Genomic DNA, 18,788 nt, shown 5'->3' with positions numbered 1-18,788 from the left:
GCAATAAAAATATTTTTGGGGTATGGGGGGGTCTGGGACCCGGAGTAATCTGCGGCCGTGAGCTGTTATGTGCCATCATGACACGCATGGTGTTCTTTTTTTATATATTATAATGAAGTACGAGCTGTGTGCTCGAGTCTTCCTGCCTGTCGGCTCTGCTCATGGATGTATAATAAGGCTCTGCTGCTCCGACATGATGGTCTAGCTTCAGCAGCTACATTACCTACGGGTGCGTTCGTTAATATTAACTGTGCGTCCGGAGTCACTGTGGCACAGACTGGACCGCTGGTGAACAGCTGTTAGAACGGGCCGTTCAGGTGTTCAGAGTAGAGCTCCCTGTCGGAGCGGCAGAGCGTGATGTGAACTGAAAAGTTTTTCTGTGGCAATATTATTTAAGGAATCGTTGAGCTAGCTAGCTAGCTAGCATACATTGTCACTATCTGCTAACGTTAGCTTTAGCCTTCTATTTCTAATAGTTTTTTTTATAGGCTATAAACAGAGGTGGTATAAGTATATATATATATATATATATATATTGTACTTGAGTAAAATTAGAAGTACTCAGGTCTTGTACTTGAGTAAAAGTAGAAGTACTCAGGTCTTGTACTTGAGTAAAATTAGAAGTACTCAGGTCTTGTACTTGAGTAAAAGTAGAAGTACTCAGATCTTGTACTTGAGTAAAAGTAGAAGCACACAGATCTTGTACTAGAGTAAAAGTAGAAGTACTCAAATCTTGTACTTGAGTAAAAGTAGAAGCACTCGGGTCTTGTACTTGAGTAAAAGTAGAAGCACACAGATCTTGTACTAGAGTAAAAGTAGAAGTACTCAGGTCTTATACTTGAGTAAAAGTAGAAGTACTCAGATCTTGTACTAGAGTAAAAGTAGAAGTACTCAGGTCTTGTACTTGAGTAAAAGTAGAAGTACTCAGATCTTGTACTTGAGTAAAAGTAATAGTCCCAGAGTGTAGGAATACTCTGTTAAAGTAAAAGTCCTGCATTCAAAATGTTCCTCAAGTAAAAGTAGAAAAGTATTATCATCAAAATATAGTGAAAGTAGCGACAGTAAAAGTAGTGATTGTGCAGATTGGTCCATTTCAGAATAATATATATGATATGTTTTATAATTGATCATGAAAGTGTTCTCAAAGCTGGTAAAGGTGCAGCTAGTTTGAATGACTTTGTATACTGCAGGGTAGCTTGTGGATTTACTCCAGGTGGAACTAAAGTCTGATTTAACACTTGATTATATTTCACATCATTCATCCACATCTGTAAAGTAACTAAAGGTATTACATACATGGAGTGGAGGAAAAGTACAGCATGTACCTCTGAACTATAGTGGAGTAGAAGAACAAAGTAGCAAAACATTGAAATACTTAAATAAAGTACAAGTATCTCAAAATTGTGCCCAAGTATAGTACTTGTTGAGTTTATGAACTTAGTTACTTTACACCATGTGGCTATAAAGATAAAAAGACTTGAGCCTTGCACAGAGGCATGAAAATACATTTTTAAAATGCTCAACAGTGCTGCCAAAATTATAAACTGACTGCTACACAATTTAAAATAAATGCTTTTATATATTTCTATTAGATGTGACTCTTTGGCGTTTCTGTTATTATTGTCACCTTTTTCATACCTGATGAGTTTGCATCCCTGTATGTTAAAAAGCCTCAGTCACCTTAATTCATGTAATAAAAACATCTCAGGTCAGTAACACTCAAAGCTAAATGTGCAATACCATGTTCAGCTATGTTACTATTTATAATGTTAATGTTGTTACATCCGAAGATTTTATGTTGTTGTTACGTCACTAACTGTAAGCTTGTCACATACAGTCTATGGTCACTCAGAGTAACCCACTGTTAATTTAGCTGCTGGAGAAGAAAGATCAGGGGGGGAGGGGGGGAGAGAGCTGTGGTTGATGGGCCATTAGTTGTGTAAATACACAGCTGAGAGCTCCCGTTTCATTCAGACTGTTTAAAAAACGGTAACAACGGACTATTTTTCTTAGCGGATGCATGTCAATTTAAATCAATAAAAACATTTTCTAAATCCATAAAAGCATTTCAATTAATATTGGGAGTCATGTCGTTACTTTGTTGAGAATGTGGCCATGTAATAAGCGGGATAATTTGCAGCGACTTGTTCCTTATGGGGAAAATAACACCCGTCATGCAGATGAGGATCCCTCCGCTACACTTTGGGAGCCTGATCGACCGACGAAGCTCCATTTAAAATATACATATTTTTGGTGAATTACTGAGTTTAGGCACGTTAATAACGTTTTAATGAAGTTGAATACAGTATATTCATGTTTGTCAGTGATTTCATGTCAATTCGGCGAACATAAACATAAATGATCGCGGTTAAGATGATGATTAAATTAGGATTAAAAATCGAGAGCCGGGCTGCATTTCCTCCCGTTCGTTTTTTTCGAATAACAAAATTATTTTGTTAAATGACAACATGGGGATGTTTTGTAAATGATCACATGTCTCTTATTTAGCACAGTAGTATGATATCCGTGACATATGGATCTTAACAGTTGCTCCCGATGGCATGGCCAACGGTGTGTGAATGTGTGTGAATGTTAGGTCCTATAGAGTAAGGTACACTGCTCTGTATGAATGGGTGTGAACGGGTGAATGACATGTAGTATTTAAAGCGCTTTGAGGGGTCTTAAAGACTGGATAAAGCACTATATAAGTACAGTCCATTTACCATTTAACAAAGTTCCGCTGTACATCCAGCATACTGTATCTGACTTTATTTCACATGAGCTCCAGTGTGGAACCCCACTGCACCCCCTGGTGGATCAATGATCCATTGCCGCTGGCTTCATTATAATTACATTTATGTATCACGGGGGCGGTCTCAAGTCAAGCTGGAGGTTTTCCCTTGAGCGAGGGCAGATCACGTACCAATCACGGCCCTCGCGTTTCAAACTGTCTGAAATGAATCGCTACATCTGTACATACAGTGGGGCAAAAAAGTATTTAGTCAGCCACCAATTGTGCAAGTTCTCCCACTTAAAAATATGAGAGGCCTGTAATTTTCATCCTAGGTATACCTCAAATATGAGACAAAATGAGAAAAAAAAATCCAGAAAATCACTGTCTGATTTTTAAAGAATTTATTTGCACATTATGGTGGAAAATAAGTATTTGGTCAATAACAAAAGTTCATCTCAATACTTTGTTATATACCCTTTGTTGGCAATGACAGAGGTCAAACGTTTTCTGTAAGTCTTCACAAGGTTTTCACACAATGTTGCTGGTATTTTGGCCCATTCCTCCATGCAGATCTCCTCTCGAGCAGTGATGTTTTGGGGCTGTCGCTGGGCAACACGGACTTTCAACTCCCTCCAAAGATTTTCTATGGGTTTGAGATCTGGAGACTGGCGAGGCCACTCCAGGACCTTGAAATGCTTCTTACGAAGCCACTCCTTTGTTGCCTGGGCGATGGTAGGAGGTTGTCACTCAAAATCTCACGATACATGGCCCCATTCATTCTTTCCTTTACACGGATCAGTCGTCCTGGTCCCTTTGCCCCAAAGCATGATGTTTCCACCCCCATGTTTCACAGTAGGTATGGTGTTCTTTGGATGCAACTCAGCATTCTTTCTCCTCCAAACACGTCTAGTTGAGTTTTTGCCAAAAAGTTCTATTTTGGTTTCATCTGACCATATGACATTCTCCCAATCCTCTTCTGGATCATCTAAATGCTCTCTAGCAAACTTCAGACGGGCCTGGACATGTACTGGCTTAAGCAGGGGGACACGTCTGGCACTGCAGGATTTGAGTCCCTGGCGGCGTAGTGTGTTACTGATAGTAGCCTTTGTTACTTTGGTCCCAGCTCTCTGCAGGTCATTGACTAGGCCCCCCCGTGTGGTTCTGGGATTTTTGCTCACCGTTCTTGTGATCATTTTGACCCCACGGCGTGAGATCTTGCGTGGAGCCCCAGATCGAGGGAGATTATCAGTGGTCTTGTATGTCTTCCATTTTCTAATAATTGCTCCCACAGTTGATTTCTTCACACCAAGCTGCTTACCTATTGCAGATTCAGTCTTCCCAGCCTGGTGCAGGTCTACAATTTTGTTTCTGGTGTCCTTTGACAGCTCTTTGGTCTTGGCCATAGTGGAGTTTGGAGTGTGACCGTTTGAGGTTGTGGACAGGGGTCTTTTATACTGATAACGAGTTCAAACGGGTGCCATTAATACAGTTAACAAGTGGAGGGCAGAGGAGGCTCTTAAAGAAGAAGTCACAGGTCTGTGAGAGCCAGAAATCTTGTTTGTTTGTAGATGACCAAATACTTATTTTCCACCATAATTTGCAAATAAATTCTTTAAAAATCAGACAATGTGATTTTCTGGATTCTTTTTTTTTTTTTTTTTTTTTTTTTTTTTTTTTTCTTTCTCATTTTGTCTCTCATAGTTGAGGTATACCTAGGAAAATTACAGGCCTCATCTTTTTAAGTGGGAGAACTTGCAAAATTGGTGGCTGACTAAATACTTTTTTGCGAGAGACGGCTGAGTTGACCGCAGTCAATATCATTAAGAACTAATGGTAAAATTGTCTTTTTATCATTCATCAAAGATAGCAGAAAAAATGCATTATGTAGGTTACTATGGAGGGGACTTTGACAGAGGATTACTCATAAAGTATACAGTAAAAGTACTTGATTTTACTTGTGGTAGTAGTCCAAGTAGTACCGAGTCCAACAGGGTCACTTTTATTGAGAACTTGTGTTAACAAATATTTGTATCGATCAGCAGGGGAAAAAAGAGCTGCTGATTTGAAAAAAGATCTCCTTACAATGTTGTCCATTTTAGACACAGGCTTATTATATTTACAGCCCTTAATAACATTCATTTTCTGGGCTCAATGTTTGTCTTGGCCATTTTCTTTGTGATCGCTAAATTCCCCTAGTTTCCCCTTGTTTATAATATCACCGTTCCAAGCAAACGAGTGCTTTTTCTTTTGAAATCATTTCCGCGAGTTTAATCTGAGCATTAACATATATGAATATGAGAACAAAATGCATGAATGTGTGAGTGACAATATATGAATGTGTGCATTGAAATATAATAATATGAGAGCAGAATGTGTGAGTGTAAATATATACGTGTGTGAGTGAAAATGTATCTATATAAAAGGAGAATACATGTGTGTGCGTGAGAGGACCAGTATGAATTACGGCCTGTACGGCCCCTCATGTGATGTGACGTCTGACATCGTCGTGACGTCTCCTGTATTCTACGTCAACCCATTCAAAATTAATGCAGGCGTTGGCGCACGTTGACACGTTAGTTCTCCGCTCAGTCAGCTTAGTTATCTGTTCTTTGGCACAAGTCACATCTCATACTAGAGTGGCCGCGATCTGTGCGAACGCCGCGGTGCAGCCGTAACGGACCCGGTGGAATCTAGGGGTTAGCTCACACGGCAGCGGCCGCTGTAAAGTATTCACTGTCTGACTGTCACACAAGCAGCTCATACATATCCCCAAGTGAATGTGTGTCAGTCTGATTTGAAGCTGTTTGGCATTACAACGCTGTTATTAAAGTTTCTCTGGTATAAAATGGGTGATGTTAGCATAGCAACCGAAGCTAAACTGATTATCATGACTACTTGTTGTTGCTATCCTTTTGTGGCATAAACTGTTTTCTACAGGCACATTTTACCGGCTTATTTTTCATTATGATTCTACTTGTGATAGTTGGACATGACAACCTGTGCAGCCCATGTATTGATTCCATCCGATAGCTGCTATAATAGTAAACGTCTGCCTGCTCTCCACAATGATCAATAACAGAGAACAGATGGTCAAAGTAAGGTACAAATAAACAGAATCACATGAAGCCTGGTTAGTGTTGCCTTACTTTATAAAGTGTGTTTTTTTATAAGTGTGTGGTTGCGTTCTAGTCACTTTGCTCAGCACTACTGCTTGTTACAACTTTGAATTGCCATACTCGCCTTTAACTGTTAGCTCAGGTTAATCTCGCCCCCCTCCGACTGAAGCGTGACGTATGCGGTTCTTGCTTCTAGACAAAGCGGCAAACTCTGGGGCAGAGGCGGGAGCCCATAAGGAAGTGCCTCAAACTGCAGTTCATCTAGTGGCCAGTAGTACCTCATTCACACCAACGGTGTTTCAGGGCCGGTTCGGAGCTGGAGCTTGAAAAGCACCGGGTTTTCCTCTTCACACCGCAGCGGAGCAGCCTCTTAGCTCCGGAATCCGGTTCATTTCGAGCACCAAAACATTGTCCGGCCAGAGCAAAAGCACCGCATACGTCACGCTTACGTCGAGACGGGGGCAGGGGCTGGATCAACTCCTGAACAACAACAAAAAGCTGGCGTTTTATCCAGTTTGTACACAACGATGGAGAAACTTAACAAGCAGCAGTGGTCCACTGAAGAGACCAGCTACCTATTGGGAATCTGGTCTTCCGAAGAGGTACAGAGGAAGCTGGAGCACAATCGGCCATTGTTGTTGTTGTCGGTGTCAGCTGTGAGGGGTTTCCGCGCGGTTTGCCTTTATGAAGCAGGCACGCAAACGATTACGTCATGACGCAAACGATGACGCAGCACCAGTCGGACTCTGGGCAGTGTGAAAAGAGCCGGAGCTAGACCGAAGAACCGGTTCTGAACCTGAAAAGCTCTAGCACGGAGCTTGAACCGGAGTTGCGTTGGTGTGAATGAGGTATTGGAGCAGTCTGCAGAAGGGAGCAATTTCCTTAGACCCCCATGTTAAAATGACCAACTTTACAGCAGAAATAAACATGTTTACATCGTGGTTAAAAAAAAAAAACATATTCTCTGTATAGATAGATTCCCCCTTCATGACTACAATGTGGGGGGTGAATTGTTTTATAACGCAACCTTTTTAGTTATATTAGGTCTTAAAGTTAGGGCATGTCACCTTGAGTGACAGGTCTCTGCAGTGACTGTTGCTTCTAGCTTTCTGTCTCTCTGCCAGTAGGCATTTTAAGATTTGTATTAAGTATTACCCCAAAAACTCAATACCTTAGATTATTATTGGGGCTGTCAAACGATTAAAAATGTTAATCAGATTAATCACAGCTTAAAAATGTATTAATCATTATTAATCACCATTCGAACTATGTCCAAAATATGCCATTTCTTTATGTATATTGTTGTGGGAATGGAAAAATAAATGAAAGAAGGCGGATATATCCATTTCACATACAGTATGTATGTATGTTTATTATAACATTGTTCTGTGTCAAAATGAAAGACAGCCCACACACCTATCAATCATCAAACCGTGGAGTCTTATTTCATTACGTGTTGTTTTCTATCAACACGTAATGTTGTATCGATGAATATTAGACCCTCCAGAAAAACGCACACTATCGGCAAAATGGCGCAGATTTTTAAAAGGCCGCATAATTATCAAAAGGCTGCATAATCCCCGCATTTTTCCACACAAAGTTGAGGAAAAAAAAAGTTAACTCGTGTTGACGTGAAGTAGTGATGATGATGACGTGACGTCATCAGCTCGCGCATCACAGAAGGTAAACAACACCGTAGAGTGAACGTGTGGAACTCACACGACGAACATTTCTGCTAAAGACCGGGCAAAGCAGTACCCCGATGTCTTTCACGAAAGTGGGGGGAAACTGTGTGTGTGTGTGTGTGTGTGTGTGTGGTTTAACGTTAGTGGCAGGTTGTGGGTGTGTGTGTGGTTTAACGTTAGTGGCAGGTTGTGGGTGTGTGTGTGGTTTAACGTTAGTGGCAGGTTGTGGGTGTGTGGGTGGTTTAACGTTAGTGGCAGGTTGTGTGTGTGAGAGAGAATAAATAAGACAGCCCAATATTTTAAAAAAACAATCTATTCTTTCCCGCATATTTCACTGCATAAAAACCTCGCATAATCAAGGATTTTTACCCGCGTTTTTCTGAAGGGTCTAGTATATAGAGATGTACTACAGCAAGAGTATTCTCCGTCGGGACTTCCTGCAAAAACACCACGCCTTATCTTGATTCTGATTGGGCAGAAGACATTATCAAAGATGTTCTATTGAGAAGACGATCACTACGTGACAAAAGCTTTCAAAACCGTTTCTGGTCTTCGGTATTTCCAGACAAGTGGCTACTGAAATCAATCTTACTAACTGCTGTCTGTGCATCATTTTTCATGGTGGGGCCAAGCCATTTCTTGGTATGGGTGTAGCCTACCCCAGCCATACCCTGGCACTGCCACTGGTGGGATGAATGGGGCGGGCCATTCTGCCAGGGCTGCCAACACTCACGCATTGAGCGTGAGAGTCACGCAATTAACCCATATCTCACGCACTCACGCCACACTTGCCTTTCCTCACGCTAAGTTTTCGTCCAAAATAAATGTATATAAAAATTAATTGAAGGAACAGCAAACCGAGCGGTCTACGAAATGAGACGGTCTTCTGGCTTAGTTCAGTGAAGTTGGAACGATATTGGGAGATTCTGATTTCACGGATCAATAACTCATGAACAAAACGTTATTCAGACACAAATGACGACTCCTAAGTACCGTGGTAAGGTTGACAACGAACTACAATCACATTTTGATCAAAAAAAGCCAATATGCGCCGTCCTCCGAGCTGGACACATTACATTGGTCTCTATCCGCAGCCGGAGAAGAAACGAGTACTCAGGGACCGTCTGCAAAGTGCAACTCCGAAAACAGTGAATACAATAATAATCAATCACTATTATACAGCTTATTACTACCAAACTCACTACACACATCAATAGTCTCCTGGTGGTCATACTACAGCAGAGAGTTTTGAAGAATATGCTTTTGAATAATTTGGGGGAATATTTATAATGTAAATCTTCAATAAATATGGCATCATCTTAAATAACTTTACTATTATACAGTATATTTCTTCCAAACTCACTATTTGCATTGTTGTTGTTAGCATCTGGTTAGCTAGCTGCGCTAACGGATAGAAGCTGTTTCTCAAACAATGAGAGGGAGTCAGGGAGAGCTCTCTCCTGTCAGGCTGAGAGAGATAACTACAGCTCAGTAAGGGACTCTGTTTAGATAGTTAACTTTAGTCTAGTTATCTCAGTGGGTCTTAAACGTTTTGGTCACCATTTATGAGAATACATGAAAAACAGTTATGAAATACTATGACAGTAAAATAAGAATACAGTTTAAAAGTGGAGTGATTTGTAAAATATCCATAAAGAAAATCTGTTTCCAGTTCTGTTTCATATGGGTGTTGAGAGATCTATCCTTAAATTCCTTTTGCTCTCAAAATGCACCAGGTTGATGCATTTAACTTCAATATTTAACAAAGACATCTTCCCGGGGGAGCAGGCCCCCGGACCCCCCGGAGGTGAGGACCCCCCCCCCCCCCCCCCACATATAAAATAGCACTTTACCTCTGCTTACACCTATATGCTGTGAGCTGATTATCGAGCCTTCACTGTACGGGTACACTGTGTATGTGCGTATTCCACTGTAGCACCTGGTACATTAATGATAAACCCTAGTTTGTACATGTTAAATACATTTGTAACGCTGTACACATGAACGTTTCTTTTTTCGGTTCACCAAAAAAAACTCTGACTCCAAGCTGAACTCAAATGTTGGCAGCCCTGATTCTGCACATGCGTTAAATGCGTAATTAATTAAGAAAATTAATTACCGCCGTTAACGCGATCATTTTGACAGCATTAATTATTATTGATAGTTTTGCTGAATAATTTCATGTTAACTTACCTTAAGCAACGTAAAACGTGCAGACTGGGAGCAACAAATGTAGGTTAGCCGGCTAGCATCACAGAGCACTGCTGAGCATGTTAGCTCAGCTAGCTCTGGAACTTCCAGCTAGTTCCAGGAAGTCCCGCCTCGGCTCCGCCTCTTTGCCCTTATTTGGATCAGGCTGGAGCAGGCGGGAGTTAGACTCTGACGTCACTGTCGAGCCGTTAGTGGCCGACACCGCCTACTTAAAGCTTCTCAGAAACTCTGCAGAATCCTATTGGTGACGTCATGGACACTACGTCCATTTATATAAACAGTCTATGTTCTAGACCGACAATTTTTTGGTGCTTGAAACATACCGGATTCCGCAGCATAGAGGTGGCTCCGGTGTGAACAGGAAAAAACTGCTCTTCAGGCTCTAGCTCAAAACCGGCCCTGGAACCGCGTTGGTGTGAAAGGGACCTATGTCAAAAGCAGAACTAATTTTGACGTTAAGGTTTCTTACCATCTTAAGGTGTGGACTGATGTTCTTTTTAATTTGATGGGAAATGTTGAGCAGTGAGTATGAACAGATGTTGAGTGAGTTTTTATATTTCTTTCAACAGGAGGACATTGAGCAGGTGATTTTAGTAGGTGGCGCCACCCGCGTCCCCAAGGTTCAGGAAGTGCTGCTCAAAGCTGTGGGAAAGTGAGTACTGTCCACTCACATTCAATCACTTCCACTTTGAAAGTGAACATGATTGATTAACTTTATTTTTCCACAACTTGATTTGCTTCACATTTCCACCAAATCTTGGAAATCATCCTGATTCTGATTGTTAGAGAGAGTTGAGTTTAACTTTGGTTGGATTGAGAAGCTGTGGTTTGTGTATTCTGCCGTGCAGAGAGGATCTGGCGAAGAACATCAACGCAGACGAAGCAGCAGCCATGGGAGCGGTGTACCAGGCTGCTGCCCTCAGCAAGGCCTTCAAGGTCAAACCCTTCCTGGTCCGGGACGCAGCCGTCTTCCCCATCCAGGTCAGCTCGTTCACTGCCTCGTTCATCCTGTCCTGTGGCTTTGCTGATGATGAAAAATATGAATCCTTATCTGGTAACTGGTGGGCATGTGTTTGAACTCCTGTAACAACAGTGTTTTTCAGCACGTTTTTCACACTGTTGCCTGTTCTTTTAGTACAGGACTAAAATCCAAATAGGATGTGACATTAAAATCCTAAATACAATCCATGGAAACACTAACCACATGTATTTGGTACCATCAGGTGGAGTTCACCCGTGAGTCAGAGGAGGAGGGTATCAAGACCCTTAAACACAACAAACGTATCCTCTTCCAGAGGATGGCGCCCTACCCCCAGCGCAAGGTCATCACATTCAACCGCTACAGCGATGACTTTGCTTTCTACATCAACTACGGCGACCTGAGCTACCTAAGTCAGGAAGACCTCAGGTTAGTTGGCTGAGTGCTGTAGAGCTCTGTGATGATGTTCTCTTCCACATAGACATGTGATCACTTCAGCAGTGCAGAAGGACAGAACCAAAGTTTACATCATGTTATTGTGTTGTGGAACCTCACTGTACTTTAAAAGCATTCAAAGAAGCTCAGATGTATGATGCCTTCAGGGTTTTGAATGTTTTGCTGGTGTTTCGCAGCGTGTTTGGCATTCTGAACCTGACCACGGTCAAGCTGTCTGGAGTAGGCAACAGCTTCCAGAAGAATGCAGACGCAGAGTCCAAAGGCATCAAAGCCCATTTCAACATGGATGAGAGCGGGGTGCTGCTGCTGGACCGGGTCAGTCTCCCTCTTCTGAACATCCAAACAGCAGCTGCTCACTGTGAGCAGGACACATGTTCTACCCTCCTGTGATGTCTGACTTCCAAATAACAATACATAGAGCCACTCCTCATACTGCACACAGCAGAATATCATGGCTGTAGCTCAATTATAGAGGGATACATTTCAAATCAACTATTGTTTTGTTTGATTGATGTACTTGATAATCGCAGAATAGAAACCAAAAGTATATTTGATTTGTTTCAGTGAAATGAATGTTGTATTTTTGTCATCCACAGGTGGAGTCTGTGTTTGAAACTATTGTGGAGGAGAAAGAGGAGGAATCGACATTAACTAGTAGGTTCTGAGCGTTATGGCGGTACTTTGGTGACCTTGAAATTCTTTCTGCCCATCTGTGTGGTATTTAGCTTTGTAGCCGGGGGGAGGGGTAAATTAAAAGTGATTTGTGCCATCACACATATGTCCACTGTGCTAACTTTGATTAAACCACTACAGGGTTGTCTTTAGGAATACATTGAGTGTTCTAGTGAGGTATGTTTGAGCCCGAGCCAAAGTATTCAGTGTTATGAAGATGACACCGAGACGCTGTTAGTAAGTGGTTATCTCTGAACAAGGAAGACACGGGTCGATGCTGTAGCTGGCATTCATTCCTGAGACAAAGGACCTGCAGGATTCACAGCTTCTATTGCCTCCTTCTTTGGTCAGCGCTGATGAAACTTGAAAATGTTTTTGGCTTGTTGATTGCTAATACTAAAATACTTTTTTTAAAGTTGTCAATTTTACAGCCTGTACTTTAGTTTATGGGACTTAATATAACTAACTGAGCCAACTCGGTTTCAGAACTGGGAAACACTATTTCCACCTTGTTTGGAGGAGGATCCTCAGAACCTGCCGCAAATGTGACAGAACCTGTCCAGGTAATTCAAATCATGACAAAGTTGATATTTCTGTTAATCAAATACAGTGTGCTGAGGTGGTAGCTCACATTGTTTCCTGATTTCTCTTGTTCAGGACGAGGAGGAAGTGCCTCCAGAGTCTGACAAGGACAAGGAGGGCAAGGAGGACAAGGAGGACGAGGCCGAGGGCAAGGAGGACAAGGAGGACGAGGCCGAGGCCGAGGAGAAGCAGGACAACTCAGAGAAGAGTTCCGCTGAAGAGAAAGGTCAGGAGAAGACAGAGGAGGCGAGCAGCCAGACTGATGCTCCGGTAAGACCTCTAATAGCCCTGAGGGACATTTAGTTTGAAATATTGATTAGTAAATGAGAAACTAACTTCATCCCAAAAAGAGTGGCCTATAAAGTCTTTGTATTAAAAAAACAAATTTTTGCTGGTAAAGGAGGAAAAGGATGGAGAGAAAGCTGAGAACACGGAGGCAGAGAAGGAAGCTGAGAGGAAGGCAAAACCTCAGAAAAAGAGCAAAATCTCTGAAGACGTCACAGCGGAACTCATCACCAACGACATCCTCGACCCTACTGCAGAGGATGTAGCCTCCTCTAAGAAGAAGTAAAGCAGCAACTTTCTTCTTTCTCGTGTTCTCTCGGTTCTCAGTTAGTTGGCTGAAATGAGTCTTTGTATGTTCACAGGTTGCAGGATCTGACAGACAGAGACCTGGCCAAACAGGAGAGGGAGAAGTCCCTCAACAGTCTGGAAGCTTTTATCTTTGAGACACAGGTGAGCATCTAATGCTTAACCATAGTTTTATCATCAGCTTTATTTCCTATCCAATTTGGTTTTCAAGAAATGTGATTTACCAGTGTAGCTATTCGACAGAAATCCTAGATTTAAAATCCTTTAATCTTAAGAACAACCACATGGCACAACGTCACCTGGGCCTCCCCCACAAACACGCATTGTTCCTCCAGGACAAGCTGTACCAGGACGATTACCAGCTGGTGGTGACGGAGGAGGAGAAGGAGCAGATCTCCAGCAAGCTGAGCGAGACGTCTGAGTGGATGGATGAGGAGGGCTACACTGCCTCCAACAAGCAGCTGAGGGAGCAACTGTCCCAGCTGAGGAGCCTGTGTAAGGACATGTTCTTCAGGGTTGAGGAGCGCCGCAGGTGGCCCGAGCGCCTGGCTGCCCTGAACAGCAGACTCAACACCTCCAGCTTCTTCCTGAGGTGAGTGGAGGAGGCTGCTGGAGATGTTAGGACTTCGTAGAGGCGAGGGAGTTTGTTATTGAGCACATTTGTTTTGTTTTCTTCAAAGGAGTGCCAAACTGATTCCAGAGGATGACCAGATCTTCACTGAAGTTGAGCTGAATTTGTTAGAAAAAGTGATCAACGAAACAATGGTATGTGGGGAATGTTTAAATGTGTTCCTCACACTTTGGAGGATGGTCCTCCTCCTCATTTATTTAGCTCAAAGTGAAATAGAAAAATGTTAAAGCTGTGTCGGTACAAGGCTTGTATTTTCTAGTATGGGGCATATGCTACATTTCCCATAATGCACATATATTATCATTTTTTTTCATAGTTAAGTAGTTCTCTTTGTGTATAGTAAATTGACAGGTGTAACGTTTTCTGCAGACGTGGAAAAATGAGACTGAAGCCGAGCAGGAGAAGCGCTCTCCAAAGGAACGGCCCGTCCTCTTGTCAAAAGACATAGAGTCCAAAGTGTCCCTGCTGGAGCGGGAGCTCAACTACCTGCTCAACAAGGCCAAGTTTGCCAAGCCCAAAGCCAAAGCCAAGAACAGCACAAGCTCTGATAAAAGCAGCAAGGCCAACAACACCACCAAGGAGAAGGTCATCCCCTCCACAGAGGAAAGCACAGACTCAAAGAGTGGTGGGTCAATCGTGTATTATCCAAAAATAATTACAACTGTTATGACGTTAGAAAAACTACTTATTTTTGTTGTCTTTTTCAAAATGCTCAATCTAAATACAGAAAGCTCAGAGGAGGGACAGCCAGGGGAAGTCCCGCCCACTGAGGAGAGCGCTACAAACACAGACTCGGACAGCCAATCACAGCCCACAGAAGAATCAACAACCACAGGTCGGTCTGCCATTCCTGTAGCTGATGATGCCGGAGAGCTTTAGTCAACTCCTCACCACTCAACTCCTCACTGACACTAACGGAGCATGAGAGTTATGCTGGACTGTTGTAACGGATCGCATTATTGTTATAAAGCTGCTGTGTTCAGCCGGGCTTTCTTCAGAAGGCTCTCCTTCATTCTCATGATAGGGACTCTTCTACTGCACTTTCTCAACTATTATATCTCCTGCTCAAACATTCAAACGCTTAATTCCAGAACTGCTGATCTGCCACTGTCCCATAATGAAGGATTCATGAATATCAAATCAAAGTTAATGATTTGTATTGGTTGAATAATACCTGTGATATATACCAAAAGACTACGCATTTGTAATAATGTTTTATTCGCTGCAGTACCTGCAGTGTGGTACTTCAATGTTTTTGAAGCATTTCATGAGCAAGTAAGCATCCTTCTGATGAGTGAATCAGAATAGTACAGTCAACTATTAATGTAACATACGGCTCCTTTTAGAATGACTTCCCTCAACTGACATTATGTAGCACTTTTAAAGGATATCTCTGGGAGAAGCACCTAAAGGTGGAGGACGCCTTTGGCTTGCCACAGGGATTTAGACATGTAAAAAGAGACGGAACTCTGACTCTAGCCTCACCTTAACTCTAACCCACTCCTCACATGTCTGTAGTCACTTCAGCTGAGTGAACCGGAGGAAGACGCACTGTAGTTCAACTATCATTTATTTCATTCGTACATAGGTTGATCTGTACAACAACACTCGTCGTTTTGACATGAAATGGTTGATTTATGAATGGACATAAATATGTAATACTCCAACAACTTACAGTGGTAGTAAAACATGGGAGTTTTGTCCCTTTAAGACAATGATCCATAAAAACAAAAACCATACAAGTGTTTTCAATGCTAGTTTGTGTTGCTGTTGTTCCAGCTGTTGAATAGTAATAAAACCTGCAGAACAATGTGATGTCATTTATTACATTAAAGGGTTGAATCACATTCTAATCCCATCCAAAGGAGCATTTGCTTTACATTAGAACAAGCTATCCCGTCATTCTGTTTCTGACTCGCAGCAGACTGCTCCTTGTTGTAAATGAAAGTGATGTAGACAAAGCTGACGGGTGTGGCATGTGCTTGCTTGTAGTAGAAAATGTAAATCGTTTGATGTGGTGCATTTCAATAATGATGAGAATGCCCCGATGACAAGATCAGATGTTGTTTTACCAGGTCAGTCAGACCACAAACCAGCTCTGGATTTTCCCTCATCTTGCAACCAATGCCTGCAAATGTCTCTGCTAACAGGCTTCACCATGGCAACAGCTTTTTGTGTGTGTCTTATTGAATCCGCAAACATGCGCTCGAGTTACCCAGCACTTGAAGTGAGTTGATGTAATCCAACACAGTATTCATGTTTCCCTCTCTCTTCTCATTTCCAGGAGCAACAGAGAAGACCCAGCCTGAGAAGCACATAGAGGATGAATTATAACAGCTGGAACTGGGAAAAATCACTTTATTTATTGATAGTGTATAAATGTTCACGTTCCTTCTCACTCTGTTTGTTTTTTGTTTAATTTTGTCCTTTTGTCCTTGTTTATTGAACCGCTGGAAGATAAGGATTGGAGACCACTCAGCTTGTCCCCTTCTTCTTCTGTACTCTCATCTCCTCCATCTCATGGATTCTATAAGCTACCGTCACTCAAACACCAAGAAGCAGCACAACCAAAATAAAGCCCAGATGCAGCTCCAAAGCACCACCTCACATCCAGCAAACTGCTGATGGAGAGGAGATGAGGCCGTGCTGGGCCGTGTTGAGACCATCCGGACATTTGACAGGCCAAGTGTGTGTATTCTCTGGTCTGTCCTCAATGGACACTTCCTGTCCTACTTTGTCCTCTGCACTGATTTTGTTTCTGTAGCTGGGAGGTTAGTATTGGTCTAAAAGCTGCAGCTGCTCTTTCCAAGTCCGAGTGGTGGTGATCACTGACTATTAAGCTGCTGCTTAATAGTCCTTTAGAATTTATGTTTTTTCTCCAAACCAGAATTTGGCCAAATAAGTTATAGATGTATTTGTACCATTTATACTGTAATCACTTACAGTATATTTAAAACTATGTGGTAGTAAAGTCAGTTGAATTTTCATTTGGTTAAAGAATCTGTCATAAATATTCATGGTTTAATGGTATAATATAGGAGGTCATAATATATTTACCAACTGGGCTAAAGAGTGGCTGTCAATTAAGAGACTCAATTCTATGACCATGTAAACTAGGTATAACATGTAGGTATAACTGCCTCGTCTATTAACATATGGTGGACCTCCGTGTTTAAAAGCAGAACTACTGATGGTGGCAGATCTACTGCCCCCTGCAGCTCATTCAGATATAATGCCCCCTGCAGCTCATTCAGAGCTTGTTATTTTCCCAATTAGTGTCTGAATACATTCATGATAACCTCTCCTTTAATGTGCAAGGTTCAGACCGTTTGCGTCCATCAGGCAGCACTTGTTGCCCCCCCAGCTGCTCCTGTATGTGTAATACACTTATATGTGTGCCATCTTTCTGCTGGTGCGGCTGAGTTCTTTCTGATCCAACTGAAACGTTGATTGTGTGCCAGGCACAGTGGGCACTCCATCTTTAACATTTCATAAGCTGCTAAACAATTTAGAGGGAGGGGGGGTCATTTGTATCTTTACCTGGACATGCCCTGTGGTGCAGATGTTGTCGCTGTTTTCCGCTGGAACGTTTTGAGGGGGGGGACTGTTTGTTGCACTGTCGATTATTTGAAGGGGAGAACTGTAGAAAACAAAGTCAAGGATGGAAGATGCAAACAATGTTGTCTTTCTAAACTGTTAATAAAAAACTCTTTTTGTTTTTAATTCTTAGTGTATGATGTAATTGGCTTATCGATTGAAACGGTTATTGATGGTGGCTAGTACATAGATCAGAAAGCAAACTTTATTATTTTTGCTCTCTTAGTAGTTGATTGGATTTCTACTGACAGAGCCAAAAATGTTTTAAAATCAGATCAGTCCTGACCTTTGTAGTGTTTCATATTTTGTAAATCTGCCTCGTAGCTAAAAATATTGGGAAATAGTTTGAAAGGTTAAAGGAATCCCTCTGCATTGAATGCATTTAACCTCTTAAGCCCCAAGGTCCCCGCCAGATTGACTGTGTCTCAGGGGATCTTAATATTTAAGAACCTATTAATGTCTTATACCAGATTAACGGGAATAATCTCAGCTAACTGATGATACAAACCATTTTTACCAAAACAAAACACAAGTCTCATAAGAAGCATCTAAATGACCCCTGAGCGAAAAATGCTAACCTATTACTGCACCGATAATCACTCCTAGCTCCCTTATTACTTATCCTAGGTGCACATCCAACACATCGTTTATGATCGCAAGGAGATACAGAATCTAACGGTGCCCACCTCAACACTGAAAGATGCAAACTTGTGACGTTATCAACAAAAACGTACATCAAAACAAGTGGCGCTAGGTAGCCCACAACGCTAACATGGTTTACCTTCGTCTTTGTCTGGTCTAAACTTCAATGGCATTAAAACGATAAAAACTGTAGTTAATCCATAGGTTAATATCCAATGTGGCTGTGTCCCCTTTGAAATGTTCTGATAATCCATAAGCAATAAAACAGCTTTTCAGTTGCTTTATATCAGAGCAGGGATATTTCTACCCTCTGATGCAAGCTAGCATGCGCAGAGACGCCACCTTTTTTCTTTTTTACATGAGTGTGTGCGGGACTATTTCCCTTCGATTCTATTGGCTCTAACAGTCAGAAAGAGATGTCAAAATCGAACAAGGGGGGCCAGAGATGTGGAAAATCCACCCAAAGGGCCCCAGAAGAGTTTTTTTTTTGCTGAATCTGTCTAAAAAGGTCAAATATCACTTGTTTTGCATCAATCTTAATACAGGGTACTTATTATATGTCGTACTTTGGATTCCTAAAGCTTTTAGTCTACTAACCCATCATCCAAGTTTAGTTATCACTATAAGTACAAAATATCTTTTGGACGGACTGTATAATTTACAGTTTTTTACCATGTTCAATCTGAATTTTCTTTAAAATAAAAAACATCTATATTGATTCTGACTTTTCTACATCCAACTCACATGTTTATCATTACTTTGAGAAAAAAGATTATTAATTTAACCCTTTTAGAAGGGAAGATATGGTAATTTGTTCTGGGAATGTCATTTTCGAGCCTGAAACCTGAAAAACAGGCTTGGGGCCTAACAGGTTAAACTAAATGACACGTTA

General features: G+C 41.7%; 1 protein-coding gene across 2 annotated transcripts in view; it reads left to right on the top strand.

Annotated features, from left to right (window-relative positions):
* Positions 1 to 17,380, top strand: part of hyou1 (hypoxia up-regulated 1) — a 33,055-nt gene extending 15,675 nt beyond the window's left edge. For both annotated transcript variants that reach the window (XM_079648430.1, XM_079648429.1), the window contains exons 11-24: positions 10,316 to 10,398; positions 10,595 to 10,727; positions 10,970 to 11,154; positions 11,358 to 11,496; positions 11,778 to 11,835; positions 12,340 to 12,416; positions 12,511 to 12,705; positions 12,836 to 13,002; positions 13,083 to 13,170; positions 13,362 to 13,618; positions 13,707 to 13,791; positions 14,027 to 14,282; positions 14,385 to 14,492; positions 15,942 to 17,380. In XM_079648430.1, the coding sequence (XP_079504556.1) occupies positions 10,316 to 10,398; positions 10,595 to 10,727; positions 10,970 to 11,154; positions 11,358 to 11,496; positions 11,778 to 11,835; positions 12,340 to 12,416; positions 12,511 to 12,705; positions 12,836 to 13,002; positions 13,083 to 13,170; positions 13,362 to 13,618; positions 13,707 to 13,791; positions 14,027 to 14,282; positions 14,385 to 14,492; positions 15,942 to 15,991 (1,881 nt within the window). In that variant the 3' untranslated portion in view covers positions 15,992 to 17,380. The remainder of the gene's footprint in view (positions 1 to 10,315; positions 10,399 to 10,594; positions 10,728 to 10,969; positions 11,155 to 11,357; positions 11,497 to 11,777; positions 11,836 to 12,339; positions 12,417 to 12,510; positions 12,706 to 12,835; positions 13,003 to 13,082; positions 13,171 to 13,361; positions 13,619 to 13,706; positions 13,792 to 14,026; positions 14,283 to 14,384; positions 14,493 to 15,941) is intronic.
* The last annotated feature ends 1,408 nt before the right edge of the window (positions 17,381 to 18,788 follow it).

This window comes from Notothenia rossii (genome assembly GCF_949606895.1).
Source record: "Notothenia rossii genome assembly, chromosome: 9".
NCBI classification, from domain to species: Eukaryota; Metazoa; Chordata; class Actinopteri; order Perciformes; family Nototheniidae; genus Notothenia; species Notothenia rossii.
The sequence above is the reverse complement of the archived record's forward strand: the minus strand, read 5'-3'. Positions and strand labels throughout refer to the sequence as shown.